The 18,776-nt window shown below is 41.9% G+C and overlaps 1 protein-coding gene across 2 annotated transcripts; it reads right to left on the reverse strand.

Annotated features, from left to right (window-relative positions):
• Positions 1 to 3,398: 3,398 nt before the first annotated feature.
• Positions 3,399 to 18,567, reverse strand: LOC110989895 (inhibitor of nuclear factor kappa-B kinase subunit alpha-like). Of its 2 annotated transcripts, none has more exons than XM_022254789.2 (21): positions 18,218 to 18,567; positions 16,454 to 16,553; positions 15,582 to 15,791; positions 14,836 to 14,997; positions 14,468 to 14,557; positions 13,765 to 13,889; positions 13,271 to 13,329; positions 12,965 to 13,013; positions 11,862 to 11,997; positions 10,357 to 10,548; positions 8,913 to 9,006; positions 8,696 to 8,819; positions 7,911 to 8,062; positions 7,537 to 7,601; positions 6,909 to 7,021; positions 6,022 to 6,068; positions 5,580 to 5,688; positions 5,302 to 5,446; positions 4,875 to 5,056; positions 4,553 to 4,693; positions 3,399 to 4,359 (listed from the first exon to the last, which is right to left on the reverse strand). In XM_022254789.2, the coding sequence occupies exons 2-20, from the start codon at positions 16,544 to 16,546 to the stop codon at positions 4,585 to 4,587; spliced, it is 2,256 nt and encodes a 751-aa protein (XP_022110481.1). In that variant the 5' UTR covers positions 16,547 to 16,553; positions 18,218 to 18,567; the 3' UTR covers positions 3,399 to 4,359; positions 4,553 to 4,584. The 2 variants fall into 2 exon arrangements, with proteins under 2 accessions (XP_022110481.1, XP_022110393.1); XM_022254701.2 differs by having other exon boundaries at positions 3,399 to 4,443.
• Positions 18,568 to 18,776: the final 209 nt, after the last annotated feature.

Raw genomic sequence — 18,776 nt, forward strand, 5'->3', positions numbered from 1 at the left:
ATGCTAAAGTGTGTCGAAACTAGCTTGGAAGATTTTTATTCATGCTGCGACCAGGTGCCTGCCTTCCAGAATTGACGAGACCAAGCTGATTTGGGATCAAGTTGACCTGAGACGGAGTTGACTCGGAGCGAGTTGATTCCAGACCAAGTTGTGACTTCACACTGACATGACTGATGAGTATACAGTGTGTATACATTGCCATGTTTCGCTGGACCATATCCGAATCTTTAAAAAGGCAATTCGCAGAGTCTAAGTTGCTCAGACTATTATTAACTGATCTGCATCACCCTAATGCAGTCGTGTCAAATATCATTTCAAAAATTCAAATATGCACAGCATGCAAAAGTGACTAAGTTGGGCTAATGTAGCTAGCACTCAGAAAAATTGATTTTTGACCTTGTTGGGCTTATATCATATGGGACGGCCTAGTATTACAGCTGCACGTGAGCACCTCATCACACCCAACGACTCGCTTGGGAGGGATAAACAATTTGCAAGATGTGTGCAAAGGAAGTGGGCATATATATAGGCCAACTGAAGTTACTCATGTCATTTTTGCAGAAATGGGCCATGCACATATGTACTGCAGGCAGTGAGTGTAGGCATGCCAAGAGTTGATCCTAGTCCTACTCCTAGGAGGATTAATCCCAACATGGTCTTTTCCTTTCTCCGTGGTCTCATTCTTACGTACATCAGGACTGAGACTACAATCATAAAACTATAAAGATGGAAAATTACAAAAAAAACCACAGTACAATTCTGGTAACACCCCTGTGGGATTGCCAAGAAGCAAACTTTAATACTCACTCGTGAGGCCCTCCTAAGATGCTATCAGACCAAAATAAATATGGACTTTAACGGGACAGGACACTGATTATCAGCTGCTTATAAAAATAATTAATTAATTAATCAAAAATAAAAAAATAACTAATAGCAATACAGGTATAAATAAACTTATTCCTCATTTAGTACGATACATGTACATAGTACACTTCGCTAATTACACAAAAATTCACAAACTGATTACAAGCAATAAAATTCTAAAAACCCTAAAAACTTCCGCGTGTAAAATCTCAAGGTCAAATATAGATGATCCAAAATTAACCCCCAATGACGTCAACAAAACGACTTGGCCTATGAATTTTATTCCTGTATAACTTAACTGTGAAATAATAAAAGCAAAGTACGTGTACATCATTGTACTTACGTGTTGGCCTACTCCATGTCACCATGATATCACGTGACGTAGGTGTGCCTGCGATTCCTCGGAGACTAATAATTTCTTACGTGTTGTCTTGATGATACATTTAAAATTGCGAAAACAAACGGGTCCGTGATTAAAGCGACCACCATGTGCTCAGTCCGACCACGGACCATTTACAACCCCGACCATCACTCAACGAGCACATGTACTTCTGACGTGCCACCCCACCGCACACACGTGTTGTTTGCATATGGTGTGTCTGTCCGTAGTCGGTCCGCCATAGTACTCAGCACCGAATGCGCGGCAGAGCACCGATTTTATATGATATTCTGGACAACAGAGGGCGTGCTTTTTGGGGTACTCGCCGCATAGACGCGCCATGAGGCGCGCAAGTATTGCGCGTTGACGCGGAGCACGCTGAGTACGTGTAACTAATTTATTCCGGCATGATATGGTCTTTGCGTACACGCAGAAAGCGTGCAAGAACTCGCTTGTAACCGCCTGTCTTTCTTTCGCTGATTGGGGGTACACTTCAGCTCGCGGCAGATGGCATAACCTACCAATGGAACCTCCGTTGCTCTCTCTTGGTCAATTAAGCTCGAGGCCCATATTATTGGCGAACCATTTAAATGTTGAGAGCCAAAGCGGTACCCGCAACCACACTCCACCTAAGGCAATACCCGCGCGTATTTTTGCTTGAACAAGCTCCTCGTATCACATCATAAATATTTGTAGACGTTGAACTGGGCCTGATATTCTGTGCCCCAGCCTCGGGAAATATGCAACCTCAGTGTACCCAAACATTCCAATCGCCGTGTTCAAGCAAAATAATCACAACTTCATCCTCTCATATCACGAATGCATGCCAAATTTCAAAGCAAATACCGCCATCCACACTGATTAATCGAGAGGCGGCCTCTCCACTCGAGTGGCACTTGAGATTTGATCTTCGAAACGGAGTGATCCCGACTTGAAAAAAAAAATTAATGTAGAAGTAGTGACAAGGTTTCACCGAGGCATTAGTGACAAGATAATGACTGTTGATAGATAACCTCGTGATCGTCATCCTCCATCTAAATTGTGAAGTTTAATAATCGAAGATACAAATGCCATTCTATCCAGCCACAGACTGACTACAAAAGGCAGATTCTTGGGACAATAAATAATGATACTTCCGTCTTTTCGTGGATTTGAGGTCTTGTCCAATTTAATTAAACACTGGGATCAAGACATAAATTAGGCGACATTTATAGATTCACTCAGTCTCAAATAATAGTTTTGTGTTCTTCAACGAGGTTACAAAAAAGGGCAACTGTGCTGTCACAACAGAAACTCCGAGAAACAAAATGCTTTCATTACATGTCTCATGCCGACCCACCGCAGAGTACATCAAAAAGCTCTTTCCAATCGACTTCCAGAACCCCATCAAGCTCCTTTGAAGGCAAACATTTCAACCCTTGAAAATCACTGTAGATACAACTCACAAAGGAACCATGGGCCTTGAGGCGTCAACCTGTCAGGCCTAAATCCAGGCTAAATAATCATACGCTGGGACTGGATACATGTACGTTATCGATAATGTAATTCAACGTGATCTAATAATAGATCAGTTCTGCTACAAATTTTCGAAAAATAAGGGATTAAGTGGTATCGTCAAGTGTACAGAGGAATTGTTATTTTTAGTATCGAGCACACCGCGTTCATACGCAGTGCACGCTCTCCAATTCTCGTCGACGAAGTTGCCTTGGCAACCACGAATGCGTGACACAAACAACCGGAAATGCTCGCTTTTGGGACTTAATGCACTCAGAAATATAAAACAAACACTCGGAAATCGCCGTGTTTTGTTTTAGTGATCGGGCTGAGCCTGAAAGTTATTTTCGGGAGAATTCCAATTTCCCCTTTGGACTCTGTTATTCAATACACGTCAGAGATGGACCACGGTCCAACCAGCTTTCCCGATGACCGGCGAAAAAATTAGTCTTCAAATCTGAAGCCCATTATGTGACCTCGCATTGGTAACCGAACGAACACAAAGCTCTAGTATTGAACATTACCATCAGCCTGCTTTCCCCACAAAATGGGAAACAGCGTTCTTTTCTTCTTTTTTTTTGGTTTGGAATCTCCATCTGCGTAAAATAGACCCTCATGTTTGAAAACACATCACAAATCACAGGACACTTAACAAGGAATATAAATGTGTCATGTTTGCCAAGAGCAGGTTTATTCCAAGAGATCAGAGACATGCTCCATTTACAAACATGCGGGCTTTAAAATACATATTATGTACACTTGCGTTCAGGCCATTTCCAATTAAGACCTCTTAACCGACCTATCAACATTTTTTTTCAACAATCTGGTTTTTTTTTTGGTGTCATAAATTTCGGCCGAAGCATCAAAATACACACTCCACTTGACAGGCATGTTGGTGCTTATTCCAAAAGAGAAACCCAAGTTCTCACTGAAAGGAATAATACACGTTAATCCATTGCAGAGTTCTGTCCCTCTCAACAACTTTTACTTGTTGCTCCAAGCCATATATAATTCCCAAAGCCAGATGGACCTATTTGGTGTATTTTTCAGAAATTTACAAACAAAAGGAACTTTTGGTGTTTACGCTCTGAACCAACCAAACATTTGCTTGGCTAATAAAGACCTGTACTCTTAGTCTGTGATTCCCCCGATGGGACGTCTGGCACCTTATACCCATGACGGTTTGTGGTGCCAAACTACACACCCTGACTATGGCATCTGACGGCAACTGTCCCTTACTGCTCTACAAGATTCAAGGTTGCAAACATCACATGAGAGCTGTTTTAATGCTCTCATAAAAACAATTATTACAACCATGTTCACTAGGGACAACTTGGCGAACAAAGCTATGAGAAGTATACACACACTCGATACTTGGTCTCACAACGAACAAAACCAGACTTACATTAGTCATTATACTGCCTTTGAATATTGGAACTGTACACAAACAGTCCACGAAACAATTGGGCAGTTTGAGAATGTAATAGAGCAGAGTAGAGCAGTCATGGAGTGGGACTCTTTAGCCGTGTGTTTTTCTATGGTGTGTGTTTGAGGTCAAGCAGACTGCATGCTCCAAAAAGAAGTTAGAGACGAGGAAGACAGTTGACTAGTTGCACAGCGCCCTATCATTGCAACACAGAAGTATATGAGATGCTTTTCAGAAATCCAGAATGGATAGGTAACCAGAAGGTACGACTGGTAAAGATCTGAATAAATGAGAGACAGGAACAAAGACATAAGCAGATTGCTCATTAATTCTGGCTGACATAATGTCCATGATGAACTGGTCAGCCATGAACTTAAAGCTAAACCCACCTATTTGTGGACTTGCTCTTCCATGGGTCTCTTTACTGAGCATTGCTTGGGAAGTTGTTCAAGAACTGCCACTGTCCAGATTCTGTGACCTCCAACAACTCTTCTTGTTCAACTTTGATGCTCTCGCAGACATCATCAAACCTGCAGGGATGCAGCAGAAAAGGTCAGAGGGATCAATTTATTGGCCTTTCGAACATGACCTTGTTTTTGCCACATGCATCCCACTTCTGCCACCACTTCTTCATCTCAAAGCGACTACTGCCTCTAAGTTGTCACATCATTATCTCTGTCTTTGTTCTGCCCCTTATTTTTTAATACTTACTTGCTTCTTGTCACGGAGCTCTGGTTCATTAGCACGAGCGAGTCTTGCAGCGGTTTGCTTCCGAGGCTCTGCAAGGGTGTGGCTGAGCTGGAGCTGCTAACCGAGGATGACGAAGGCTGACGGCTGTAGTGTATGCTTGCCGTGCTCACCGGTGGAGAAACAGCATTATGCACTTTGTTAACCTGCGAGATGACAACACGGAGGGAAAAATGCACAAGTTAAAGGAGGCTGGAATCCGTGAACATGCAGAGGTTAACGTGTACTTAAATCTGATGACAAAGTGAATACTGTTGAAGCCAATGAGAGTAATCTGTTGAGTGCATGTAAACGTTTTAGGACTGGGGACTAGAGAACTTGGGGGAAAAACAATGCAACTACAGTACTGGACCGGAAGTAAACTAGATCCCAGTCTAAGAACAAGACTTACAGCGTGTTTAAGCAGCGTCCAGATATCCTTTTGCCTTTGGTGCTGGTGGGCGATCATCCGCTTCTCCAGGTTACTCATCTCGTCCACGCTGTTGGCGATTTGAGGAACCAGTCTTTCGGCCTCCACTTTGCACGATACCAATTTGCTACATTTGGAATCAAAAAGGAACAAGCATCAAATGGAGATCAGCTGTTCTGCAAAATAAAGGCTCACTGGAAATTTTAAAGCTTCATGTTGTTACTGCATCCATTTTACTTGTGATACGCCAGCAAACTCACTTTAGGTGACCAAAGAGTTCCTTGGTCTGTTTATTTCTGTAGTTGATACTTTTGATGAGAAGGTTCTGCATCTTGGAGCTGTCTTGGAAGGTGCAACCTGCTTCACCACCTGTGACAGGAAGCAAAGTGGAGAGATTAGGGGGAATGAAATTGTCAATTCACCCACTGATTGGAAGTGCCTTTGATGGTTGGATTTAACCACTGATCCAAGGGTAACACTGAGTACTTTGTACAGACAGACTAAATACATGGAATGATCACAGTGTTAACCGTTACTTGAGTCCATGCTTCCTTTACAAAATGTTCGAAGATTTTAAGTTACTGGTGCTCTCAGACAGGTTCAAGGGTATCAACACATCATCCTCTGGGACTTAGAAACTTCAAAAAGTGAACTTGACAACTACAGGAAGAGAGACAAAGAGGGATTTTTGAGCGTCCTTACTTTTACTTTGCTGCAGTTCACGATACAGCTTCTGGGCTGCTATATCACTACAGATGTAAAAAAGACAAGTGTGAACAATGTTAGAAAAAGCAGCTCTCGCCTAAGTTAGTTTGTAAAGCTCTCCTTTCAAACTGTTGTATAACGTGGGCCCAAACTGGGTTTAAGGATTCTGTATAAATGGTTACCTTGCAGGGAGGCAAAAGGTGACTATGGGTCTCTGGTGATATCACGCAGCTGCAATAGTGCGTTAAGGTAGAACAGCTGTAACACAAAATTCAACAGACTGAAGCCCCGCCCCATTGTTTTAACCAATCACAGCCATGATTTTTGTCCGGCATGCATGTGAAAAAGTCTGACATGTGTGGTTTGCCTGCGCATATAATGCACGTGGTTAGAACCTGTGATACAGCATTTGGAGAGCACACGTGCTAAGTACCCAAGTGCACGGTGGGCGGGGCTCACCGGATCAGTCTGCTGTGACGAAACTTAACAGAATGTCACAAGACACAAGAGCGACTCAGAGTTAAAAGTCTTCAAGTAAATCTTGTACAAAGTGAATCGATGGAAACCCTCAGCATGTTCCCACCTAAATTATATCTATCTCCTTCAGGATGCCAAACAGAGTGATATATCAAAACAAACAGCTCGGTATGCTCTTCTGAATGCAAACTAAAACAAAAGATTACCTGGAAAAAAAAATTGGCCTTCATCTCGTTTTGTGAGATCCGGTCACAATTCGAATAAATCACGCAACTTTTAGGCAAGAACTTTGCACAATGTCACAGTTAAGTCTTCCAACGTTTACTGAAGGCTTCCTGAGTATTTAATTAAATAACACTTGAATTGATCCGTGCATTAATGTTCATTAAACGTCCCAAGACACTCACACTTCTACGAGGCCTTCCACCTGCTTCTGCCTCGAAAATGGACTCTTCTGCAGCTCCACAATCTTAGTCTGCGTGATGTTGACCTGACCATTCAGGACGTACACTCTCCTCAACTGGAGATGAGAAAACCAAGCAAAAGAAAATTAAAGCTTCCCTGCTACTTTATACAAAATTTTCATCTTCTGCCCATTGGTTGATGTACACCAATCAAAAAAAAACGTTAAGGGTCGCTTTTTTCTCAATCAGTAAATTTTTTTTTCAAGCAATGAGTGGGGTCTAGTTCTTTCATTTTTTTTTTGTCTAGACCGTGTTCCCATTGGAATAAAAACTTCAAAAAAAGTTTCAAAACATCAAATGCACATTTTCAGCAGTAAAATATCTCAGATAAAAAGTATATACAAAATAAGAAGTGGTCCTTAACTTTTTTGAGTAGTGTATTTGAGATGTTTTCAACTGATTAGTCCTTCCTTATTCATTGACAGGTTTTGTTTGTCTAATGACTGGCTCCGTGGAGGTCCTGAAACATCTCGGCAATGTGAAGCCCCGAAAGTTATTCCGTAACTAAAGACGCTCACGTGTTTTAATGTAGGACACGCCCATAGGTCAAAATCTGTATGAACAGACTTACCGCATCGAAGTCTTCCACTATTTCTCTCTCAGCACTCTTCCAGCTGCGGAACATTTTCTCTGAGGCTGCAAGTTCAAGAAAAAATGCTATCTCTCACAAGAAGCTTTTAAAGATCATGTTCTGAATTTGCTCAAGTGCACAGAATACATCATCAATGCATGAAGAAGTTTTTAAATGTGCCACAAGTAACCACTTAAACAAAACGTTCAATTTCTTGATGGAAAGCCCTAATTTTGAAGGCAACTTTAATGACAAAACATAAATTCAATGAACTTGTGTAAAAATCTAAAAGAAAATCCAGAAATTTTTGGTTGAAAACTCCTGAAAATCACGGGCCCCTGTTTGAATCTACAGATCTCGCGGCATGAACTTACTGATTCCAGTAGGGGACTGGACCGCGTAGGAATCAATGTCGAATTCTAGGCTGGAGCGGAACATGTCTTGCTTGGCTTCCAGCTTGTGCATTTGCCCCATCATGTCCTTGTGCAAGCCAGTCAGCTGATGGTTCAAGCGCATGATGCACAGCCTGCCAGAGTTGGAATGAATTCGGGTCAACCATCCCGCTCGAATCACAATGTTTGCTGACTTGACTAACTTGAGTCTCGATGAGTAACTAAAACTTGACTCCACCGGGTCACTGCATGCATGCTTGACCTGACTGGAGTCTGTTTGAGTCCAAGGACAACAGACGTGGGGAAATGACTCTCCTCAAGTCACAGCAAGCATCTTATTCAACTTCTTCACGTCACAAATTCATTGACAACAAACAAAACAACCTCATAGTTTTCGACAACAAAGCATATTCTCATTATTCCCAACACTACATGGTTGAAAAATGGTTTATTCTTTGTGGTAAAGTTGCTTTCCGAAGCCACTCATTTACGGAAATACGTGATGGCATAGCAGTTACCTGTCCTAATTACTAAATCTGTTATGTAAATCAGTTTGATAGACACTGTTGTTTCCGTATTAGCAAAACTGCAATCAGATGGCGTACATACAAGGACAAGGTCTAATTTGTAAAAGATGAATTCCACAGAACATTTGGGAAAAATCTGCAAACAGATGTATTTTTCGTCTACTTATATGCATCAGTCAAATTCATAAAAGCGACTTCAAGACTTCTCTAGATCAATGTAGGTCAATCTAATGATCTTACATTGAAGCCCTAGCACCCTCCAATAGCCTGGATGCCTCTCTGGCTTGCTGGCTGCAGAAGAAGACAGCCTGGCCCCAGCATTTCTTCCTGTCATTGTAGTTGAGCAGCGTCTTGGGTTCCTGGACTGTTAAAAACAATTGGAGTAATTCAACAGTGCAGCAATTCTGCTAGAAACAATTAGCGTGGACGCCCATACTGCATGGATGCATTCACTTACTGATCATGTTGACTCGATCTGGTTTCGGTTTTGACGGCAAGGTCTCTGGAACGTTACCCCTGTGGAACAGGAACATCATGAAACCTGGCTGGTACTGTAAAGCAACAAACATTAAAAAAAATCCCATTTAAGTAAGGGCCATTAACTCTTCAGAGCTCATTTAGAAAGAAAGCCTTCCATAAGTTTTCACTCATGTGATAGTATTACCGATGTTTGTAGGAAGCGGCTGCAGTCACTGACTAGCAGCTACTGTTGGTGTCTATGCTGTCCCTAGCCATAGCCACTGCATTTCGACACAGATTGAGAGGTTAAGCTTCCTGCAGCCGATTTCACGAAACGTGGTGTAACTTTAAACCATGCATATGCCTTGCGAGACAAATTTATGCCATAGCTGTGTAATATACTCACATTCAATTTCACAAGAAGTTGCATAGCTGCACCGTGTTTTAATAATATCAAATTTCTTGGACGAGGACAAAAATGGTTTTTACAATGGCTATTCTTGTCCAATATAACAACAGTCACCAAACAGTCATTGAATCACCTCCGCCCGCCATTTTGAAAACGTTTTCATCTTTTCTTCGTTGGAGCCGGACAAAAATCTCCCAGTTTTCTCACAGCCAAACCAATTTCTTATTTCTTTTCCACAAAGTGTTTGTCTCTCGTATAAGCCTTGTTAAGTTCAGCAATGATGAGGCATAACCAAACATGATAAGCTGGTCAAATTGATCATTTTTGCTTCGTTTGGCTTGAGTTATGCCACCTAAAATAACTGCGTAAGTTACGCAATAATTTGTCCCGTAAGTTGCAGACTTATGCAGTGTGTACGGTTCGTGAAATCGGATTTACTTTGCTGTGCAACTTATGCAGTAAAATGTGGCGTAAGTGGAGTTAAGCCATTGCTAAAGTTTCGTGAAATTGGCTCCTGGTCTGAATAAAAATGAGATTGCCTCCGAGAGTCGTGGCTGCAGCCAGGTAAACATGTGGGCCCCTTTGGAAGCCAGTAACAGTATTAGGTCATCTATGTCTCATCAGCACGTATCTTACTGCCCGTTATCAGAGTCAAGATGTTTGCACAAACCAGTGCGGCATACAGACTTCAATACCAAACTTGCATTAACCTCTCCTACCGGTAGAGGGTTTGCATGGCTGCCATTTTGTAGGCCAGTGCTTTTGTTCCAGGGGTATATGCAAAGGAGGTTTTCTTGAGGAATAAAAGAACTGTACTACAAGTAAGTTCCTGCCTGATTCCAATGATTACCTTAAAAGATTTATGCAGAGGTTTTTGAACACCTTTAGAACTGAATATTCTTTCATTTTCAGCTCAATGCAGCTTTCTCTAGGCTTGTGAGATAAAGTACCGTGAACAGGAATACTTGGTTTCATCACCCAAAATGCACAATACTTAGAAAAAATCAGCCGCTACCTCTCGGGTCATACCTACCTCTCCCTGGGTGTAATGGACAGCCAATTTGGTCGCATCCACCGATTGGCCGGTGGGCAGGAGGATGTCTTGCTCGCTGACTGGAACCCCCGTGTCCTTCTCCAGCTGTTTGTGTATACAGCTGATGGTGTCCACGTCACGAATGGCGTAGTTATACAGCGTGTCCGTGTTCATGTACAGCACATTGACCACCTGCGCGGGGGTGAAACAGAGAATGAGAAATTCTCTAATCGGTCACTTCAAGCACACACGAGGGCGGTGTTTGTTAGTCTGGAGCAGAGCTGTTTACAGAGAGTTGCTACATGAGCATCTCAATTGATGGAACCAAAACAGTGGATTGTGTCAGTGCAGCAAACAATACCTGCATGCTGTACTGCACTCGTAACAAACAGCCATTTTGGTTTCAAAGTCTGACGTTGGCCCTCCTGTGTCTATATATAGATATACATCTCTGGTCTGGAGGCAACGCATTCATGCACGCTGCAGTTAGAAGCTGCTGGGTACCAGTTCACCTTTTAAATAGTTTTGAATGGAGAGCTGGAAGTTGGCTTTGTCTTGGTTTATTCTGGTCAACTGAAATATGCTGTACTGGCCCAAGTAACTGACCTGCCAGGCCTGTTACTAACGGAAGCCTCCCACAATGCAATGCAAAAACATTGTAGCTTGGTTTAGCAATGGGAGTCAAAAAAGCTGTTACATGTAAGGCACGTTGACACAATGTAAGATACGTGAAATCAAAGCCAGAAATGTGTGTATATATGTTGCTTTCAAAAGTTCAACTTCATTTTGCAAATTTAATCTCTAATACTTCTCGACCCAGTTGGGGCACTTTGCGTAACCCAAGATGGTTCGTTTACTATACACATATGAACTGGCAATGAGATCACTAGTGCACGTCTATGTCCCCACCAGTCTGTGAGTGACTCACAGGCCCAAGGGGGCATAGGTGTGCACTAGTGACCAAATTTGTCTAGTCTATATGTGTTTATAACACATCTCAACTAGAAAACTATTCTATCAAGGTTTTAACTGTTTAAATTCAACTTTTCACTCAATACCATTTCAAAAATTGCAAATATTGAATGGTTCATTTCAGTTTTCATAGACGTAGTCTAATTTTGAGTCGCTGTATACAACTAGGAAAATAATCTTCCAAGGGTTTTAACTGTTTCAATTCAATGTTTTGAAATGAGCCATGGCAACCTCCAGACAGCACAATAACCAGTCAAAAATTTTCAAGACTATTGCCTGACCGGGCACTAGTCTCTGGAATTGATGCGTCGCAATGTCTAGGCGTCGAGTCACACTGACATCAAATTCATGTACAGGCACTAACTCGTATTAGTGAACCACACATTACCATATTTCAGCCAACCAGGATAAAGAACCAGGACGAGGTGTGTTATAGTATCAACTATTGCTCATTCTGGCTTAAATCTGTGACGACATCAAGGGTGAGTGTGAGGAAAGAAATCAGACGTGCTATTTCCGTGGGAAACACTCACATGCATGGCTATCATCTTGTCCAGGAAGGCAAAGCACTGAGGCCGTTGCGTTGCCGGGTCCTTGCTTCCTCCCCGCTGGTCCGGCTCAAACTTCAGCATGGTCCGCAGCAGCATCTCAAAGCAATTCTGGTAGATCCTGCCAACAGTGTAATCAAAGGGCATTATCTGGAGTCCTGTTATCTGTTCCCTGCTCAAGTCTCACTTTCACGGAGACAGACACAGAGGCTTGCGTGAAAAGTAAATGTGACAGGTGCAAAGATGATATGTCTGCGTATGCTAGACATGCAGAAAAAATGCAAGAACACCGAGAAGGTTATCACCGTAAGGTAAAACATATTCCATCTCATCTTTTCATACACAGTGCCTATAAAGAGATATAGGTCTCTCTGATGATATCACACTTCTTACTGATTGCCACGTGCACTGGCATTTTTACTTCAATTTTTGTGACGCGAATCGCGCTGCATCATATTTCGAACATGTTTGGATCAGTACGCAAGCTATTTTAGATAAGATTGCACACTGCGCGCGCACACACTTACTGGCGTTGTGTGCGCAGTTGCCACATTCCTACAAAGAAGGCGTCTGATGAGAGCGATGCATGGATGAGTTAAGCAACTAGGACTAAAAACCATTATCGTGGAGGAATCACACTCATGACTAGGTCATTTGTCTACATTTAATCTGCTCCGAGAGGAACAAAAGAGGGTGTGTTTTTCTGGTACTCATGAGGCATGCAAGTACATGCGCGCTTGACGTGGAGCACGCTGAGTACGCGTAACTAATTTACTCCGGCACGTATGGTCTTTGCTACATGCAGAACGCGTGCAAGAACCCGCTTGTAACCACCTGTCTTTCTTTTTGCCAAATGGGGGTGCACTGAAGCTCGGGGCGGATAGCGTGAAGTGACTCATTAATGTACCTGCCCAAGTTGAACAATGCGCACTACATGCAGGTATGGAACCAACATTAATGGCATCTCACTGGATAAATATACACTGGCAATCACAAAATTACACACAATCACGTCATCTTCGCAGGATAAAAGCTAACAAAGTGCCCACTGCTTGTGAATTTGAAGCCTGTTTACTAAAATATCTTACTGTACTAAGTGGTTTGGAGTGAGCAGGTACTCTGTGAAGATTGGGGCACCTGAAACCAAAAGACAAAATACTGTTAAGAAAAAAAGCGTAAAAAAGTATTGAACATTACATTAAGTGTTTAAATGCATGCATATTTACGGGACCCATCTTCTTATTTTGGTTGTGAAATGTACTCAAAGCTATATCCAACTTTTTATGCAGTTTCAAATATGGGCAATTGTCATTCCATTCTTTCTGAATCCACAAAGCATCCTCCACCTTTACGCACACAATATTTAAAGTTTTGTCATACAACCCTTCTCCTACCGTCTTCATTGATGTAGGCACAGATTTCCATGTCGGTCTTCTGTTTCACTGTACCGTGCCTACGAAGAAACCAAATTGATCATAAATTGTTCAAGTACCACGTACGCAGCATGAAGACAAAGGTTGAAACTGCAGTCGGGTGTCAGACATTTTCTGACCACTGACATTGTTTGCCTGAATAAAAGTTAATGACACATTACACAACAGCTTAGCTGACCTTGACAGAGAGTAAACAAAAATAGATGATATCTGAACACTCTTTATCTTTAATCTAACCCTCTGTTAACATTTACAAGGTCAACAAACCTTCAGTCTGTTACAATTTTCACTGCTTCCAAGGATACGACACGGATCACAGATTTATCCCTAATCCACTCAAAACTGTGAAAAAACTTACATCCAGTGTAAGACTACCTTAGAACCCTAGCACTGTATAAACGTTTTGTGAAACTGCCTGTACTTAAGTCCCATGTTGGATGAATAATTTAGTGTACCATTTAACCGGTGGCATGTGTGGTAGGAATGGCCGGCTACCGGTGATGCATTCAAACAACACTGTGCCCAGTGTCCAGTAGTCAACGGTTTGGTTGTACTTCTGTGAGGCAAAAAGTTCGGGTGCCTGGACAGGAAAAACGACAGTTCACTGGGATGGTAAGAAATAGACAAATTGTGGTCTGACTTTGACCACACTCAATCAACTACAATTCACTTGTTTTCTTGGTATTTTTGCTACATTTTTTTATTTTTACAAATCTTCCAAACTCCTCTGTTGTGCAGGAAACCAATGGTACATTCTTTGTACTTCAACTTGGACAAGGGATCAAGCCCCATAGGTAAATAGTGGCTGGGCTCTACCTTCCTCAAACCCGCAAAGTCTCCAAAGAACCTCCCAAAGAACTTAAAAGCATACGAAATTGCTGCCTGTAATTGTTGTCAGAGAGCACTCCTTCGGCCATTGGCTAACCCTGGAAATTGACATCTAGATGAGGAATCATCTTCATATACAGAATACTCCTCAATCCTGTAAATTGCAGAGACATTTTTTCAAAGGGCTACACACTCTAATTGTAAACGTTAGCCTGTCAATTGAGTTGACTGCTCTATCCAGCGACAGCAACAAATAACTGACCACAGTTAGATTTGTAAGCCGCATTTAGCGGAAGTGGGGTTAATGCAGAATTTTTTTCAGCAACATACCAGATATTGGAGGGTTCCAACAAAGGTACTCGCTACGCTGCCTTGGTCCAGGTCTTTGGCATAGCCCAAGTCGGTCAACTTGTAGATAAACTGAACAGAGCATGTAAAGAGAATTGATTTCAAAATTTTAAGTTCACAGGCTTTCTCAACACAACAGTGAGTCTTAAAACTGCAGTCAACAATGGTTATTTCTATCCGATCTAGTTATCTATTGACTTTTCTGTGAGGCAATAACTTATTCTGGGTTCATTCACTGATCTTTTTACAACACGGTGTTTGTGTTTTGTTCACTGTTACAACTATCCTTTGGCCCAATTTGGGTGCCCTGTTTCAGATGAGAAAGAAGCAAAGACTAGCTCCGTCAGCACCTGTCCATTTTCATTCTCCTGTATGACGATGTTCTCAGGTTTCAAGTCTCGGTGAATGATGCGCTTGGAATGTAGGTACTCCACACCGTCAAAGACGTGCTTGGCTATTTGAAGCACCTGCTCTTGTTTCAAGCCGCAGCAATTCTCGGGTCGGCAGAGGACCTGCACAGCAGAGGAACACAAGAGCCTTAAGACAACTTCACCTGAACGAAATATATACATGACCATTGACTCACAATGGCATATTTTGCTGGAAACCCTCTTCGATTCTCCAAACTCTTTATGGGCTTGACCTTGTTCAATTTTGCAATCTTCTCCAAAACAACTATATGGGTTCTGAAGGAGGAACAGAGAAATGCAGCATGTAAGTTCACTGGTGCTTCAACAAATTCTTGCATCAAGCATTCTACATACCATGTAGGTCTACTTGAGATTGGAGCTCAATGTTTAGATACACCTGTCTATCTTTACCTCCACACAGCTACTGATTTGTTCCTGAATGATAGCCCAGTTAAGGCAAAGTGTCTTGCCTCAAATCAGTAGCTGTGTCCACACAGCTACTGATTTGTTCCTGAATGATGGCCCAGTTAAGGCAAAGTGTCTTGCCTATGGACACATGCAACATATGCCCATAATGTAAAAATGCTAACTTTGTTTCAGATATACTGTTAATAGTCTTGCAGTTGCCTTATCCAGACATATGATGTTCCAGTAACCTAAACAAAGTGACTGAACAGCAAAAAAACCTTCCGCAAGTCTCCCCTCCGGCAGTACTCCATGCCCAATAGGGGGAGCTCCCCGTCTCCAAGCTGCAGTTCCGCAGGCACCTCTTTGGCCTCCACAATGTGCTGGTGCTTCAGCCGCTTCATGATGTCGATCTCCATGACCCATCGCTTCTTGTTCTTGGCGTCCAAGGTGACCCGGCACTGCTTTAAGGCCAGTTCCTCTTTGGAGTCCTACACAGACAGCAAGACGAGACTTGTGTCACGAGTGTTTGTACTGCATTCTCCATCTTAGGCCATTGCTTGTCTCAATGAGGCTTTCTTGGTAAAATGGTTATCGTGTGCATGCATGGCAGAAATGTGGGTTCAAACCCTAACAGATTTACTGGTGTTTTTACTCTTGGGCAAGATGCTTTACTAAAGCTGCCGGCATGAAGTGGTTGCAATGTACACTGGGTAGTAATGCGACTTTCTGCAGATCTAGCACTGACAGATGTAATTGTTACTGAAGGCCCTTCCTGAAGATTTATACACCTGCTGCAACTAACTATAACATCAATGAGGATTAAGGTTAGGCTGTGTCAGACTTGCCTGGCTGAGGCTTGAAATTATGCATGAAATTATGGTAGTGGCCACAGCCAATTCCCATAGACCCATGTGTAATTTCAAGCCTAAGCAAGCTGATTTGGATGCGCCCTTAGTTAAAATCACTTGAAAGGCTGGCGGGTTTGAAGTGTGGAGAAGCTTAGTTCGTACAAGAGTTCCATATGATTTGGAAGTAGCCACATTCAACTTACTTGGCTATGGCTCCCTATGAGTTATGATCCTATAGAAGAAATGTAGCCAAACTGTTCCGACAGTACAGTTGTCAGATGAAGATGTTGGGTTGTGCTTACCTTATGCTGCCATAAGACGACTGTACCAAAGCCCCCTTGTCCAAGGGTTCCCTTAGACTGCCAACTGCCAATCTCTTTCACGGCAGTCGCCATTATAAATCTGCCAACAGAGCAATAACACCACAGCAAGAATGAGAACTGTCATTGTTTTTCAGGCAATAAAACAAACCCTAAATAGCGGGGAGTCGGGTTGGTGAAGCAGTTCTTTCTGGAATTTGTATACATTTCATAAGTTTTCGGCCCGAGACAATGACTGTGGGTGCCACTGAAATCTCCTTAGCTTGCCTTTGATTGTTTACATAAACTTTGAGAAGCCAACAGACATGACAGATGGTTATAGAGGGATCTTGTTGAGTCTTTACCAACATTTTTGGCACCTTTTGACATGTTTGGGGGCTCGGTACATCAGCAAAACTGCCCTCAAAACCAGGCTTTTTATTGGGACGCTCGGAGCACCTGCAGTCATGGTATTAGGCCTATTACTAAATCCGTGTCAAAAATCATAAAAAAGAATACAGTCAGTGTCCTAGTGTTCAGCCAATTGCTTTTTCTTTCTAATTCTAGAATTGTTTCAAAAACGAAAAGTTGGAGATTTCATGCAGAATCAACCAACATGGCCAATCACCAGGTTGGGGGCCAAACCACAATCTAGCAACATCCCTTGTTTCTGCTTATGTCGCTTGTTTAAGCTGCAATGATGTCATTATTATCACATCACGTGATAATGATGTCATTTTCCTGCAAGATTTTGGGCAAATAAAAGAGATTTGAAACGCCAGCAGCCAACATGGCTGCTGTTGCCATGACATGTACATTTTGTACAAAATTGGCAAAATTATTTCCAATCGCTATTTGAAAATCACCATGGTAAACATAAAATTTGCCACGGTTAATCGATGGAGATTTTTAATGGCAATTTATATACATAAAATAAACTTCAGCAAAGCTTTTTTTTTTAGCAAAACCATTTTCATCTGCAGATTGAACTCAAATACCCAACGAATTCAACACCTCCACTGCACGATTCCACTGAAAAATCTTCTCGATCTGCTTTCAGAGATAAGAAATGAAGGGAAGTTTCCTTTTGATCTCAGGTAGCATGTTTCCTGTAAATTTGATTTATCAGAGCAATTTGTATTGACGTTTTAGGCCAATAAAGAGATCGATGCAAACCATGATCTAAAAATAATTCAAAATTACGTCATCATCGCATAAACGAGTGGCATATGCATAGTTTACATGGTCTAGCATCGCAGCTAGATTGTGGTTTGGTCCCCGACCTGATCACACATCACACAGACATGACAGACAAGACTGACTGGGCAATCTGGCCATCAACTGATTAAAATATTGGCAAAAATATAACACAGTCAGTGCTCTTAATTTATCTTATTGCCAAACTTTCGCTGACTAGGTACCTTCTTCAGGGCAAGCAGATTCAGTTCTAAATCAGAACTAAATCAAGCAGTCATGGCAATTCCAAGTAGAACTTGGTTTTTCAAAGTTTCTGTTAGTGTTCTTACACAAATTCAGAATTGAATCTGCTTGCCCTGACAAAAGTACCCACTTACCGAAAGCTCGGCAATAAGATAAATTAGCACTGACTGTATTTATTTTTGCCACTATTCTGATCAGGGTGCTATCTGGCTATGCAGCCCTTTCTATTCCATCAACTGATCAATGCAGATTAGCCATGTTAGCCACGCCCAACAAATGAATGATATTTGTCGTAAAAGCTGTGCAACTTATGCACGTCAGGCCTACCTGAAGACTTCAGTTGAACCACACCTTCACCTAACTTGTAAGCTGGCAAACAACATGAGCTGAAGACCATACAAATTTAGCCCACAATAATTTATCAGTGAAAATTCGAGAGCAGTAATCAGTGATAATCACGCCATTTTGCCACATCTGATTCGATTACAGCATTGACACATTGATGTAGAATTCAGTTTCTTTTTTTGATCAAATTTTGTTCAATAGGAGTTAATTCAGCAACGTTTATTTCACCGGTTCAGGTTCTCGTTGTGCTAACCAAATCGTTCAATCATGGCAATTTCCAAGTAGAACCTGGTTTTTCCAAGTTTCCGTTGGTATGGTGTTCTCACACAAGCTAGCTATTCATCTTCACGTCACTCTGCAACTGCAGGGACCAGCGAATATTTTGCGGAAGTCACCGCACTCTTCTCACGCACCAGCTTACATTACGTCATTCTAAAAATAGATTGTTGTTTATCCGTCTTTAGGCATTGTCATTTATGAAAGAATTTAATCAAAGAAAAAAAGCCTATCAAAAAAATTAAAGGAAAAATTTACGAATATT

This window comes from Acanthaster planci, linkage group LG19, assembly GCF_054643075.1.
Source record: "Acanthaster planci isolate LZ-2023a linkage group LG19, COTS_SCS, whole genome shotgun sequence".
In the NCBI taxonomy this organism is placed as follows: Eukaryota; Metazoa; Echinodermata; class Asteroidea; order Valvatida; family Acanthasteridae; genus Acanthaster; species Acanthaster planci.

What these genes read in the sequence shown, in the direction of transcription:
- LOC110989895 (XM_022254789.2), bottom strand. Translation starts at nt 16,546, where the DNA reads ATGGCGACTGCCGTGAAAGAGATTGGCAGTTGGCAGTCTAAGGGAACC. An exon ending in ACTCCAAACCACTTAGTACA is followed by an intron (nt 11,998 to 12,964) that starts GTAAGATATTTT and finishes CACTGTTGGCAG; the next exon opens with GATCTACCAGAATTGCTTTG. An exon ending in GAGGGTGCTAGGGCTTCAAT is followed by an intron (nt 8,063 to 8,695) that starts GTAAGATCATTA and finishes CAACTCTGGCAG; the next exon opens with GCTGTGCATCATGCGCTTGA.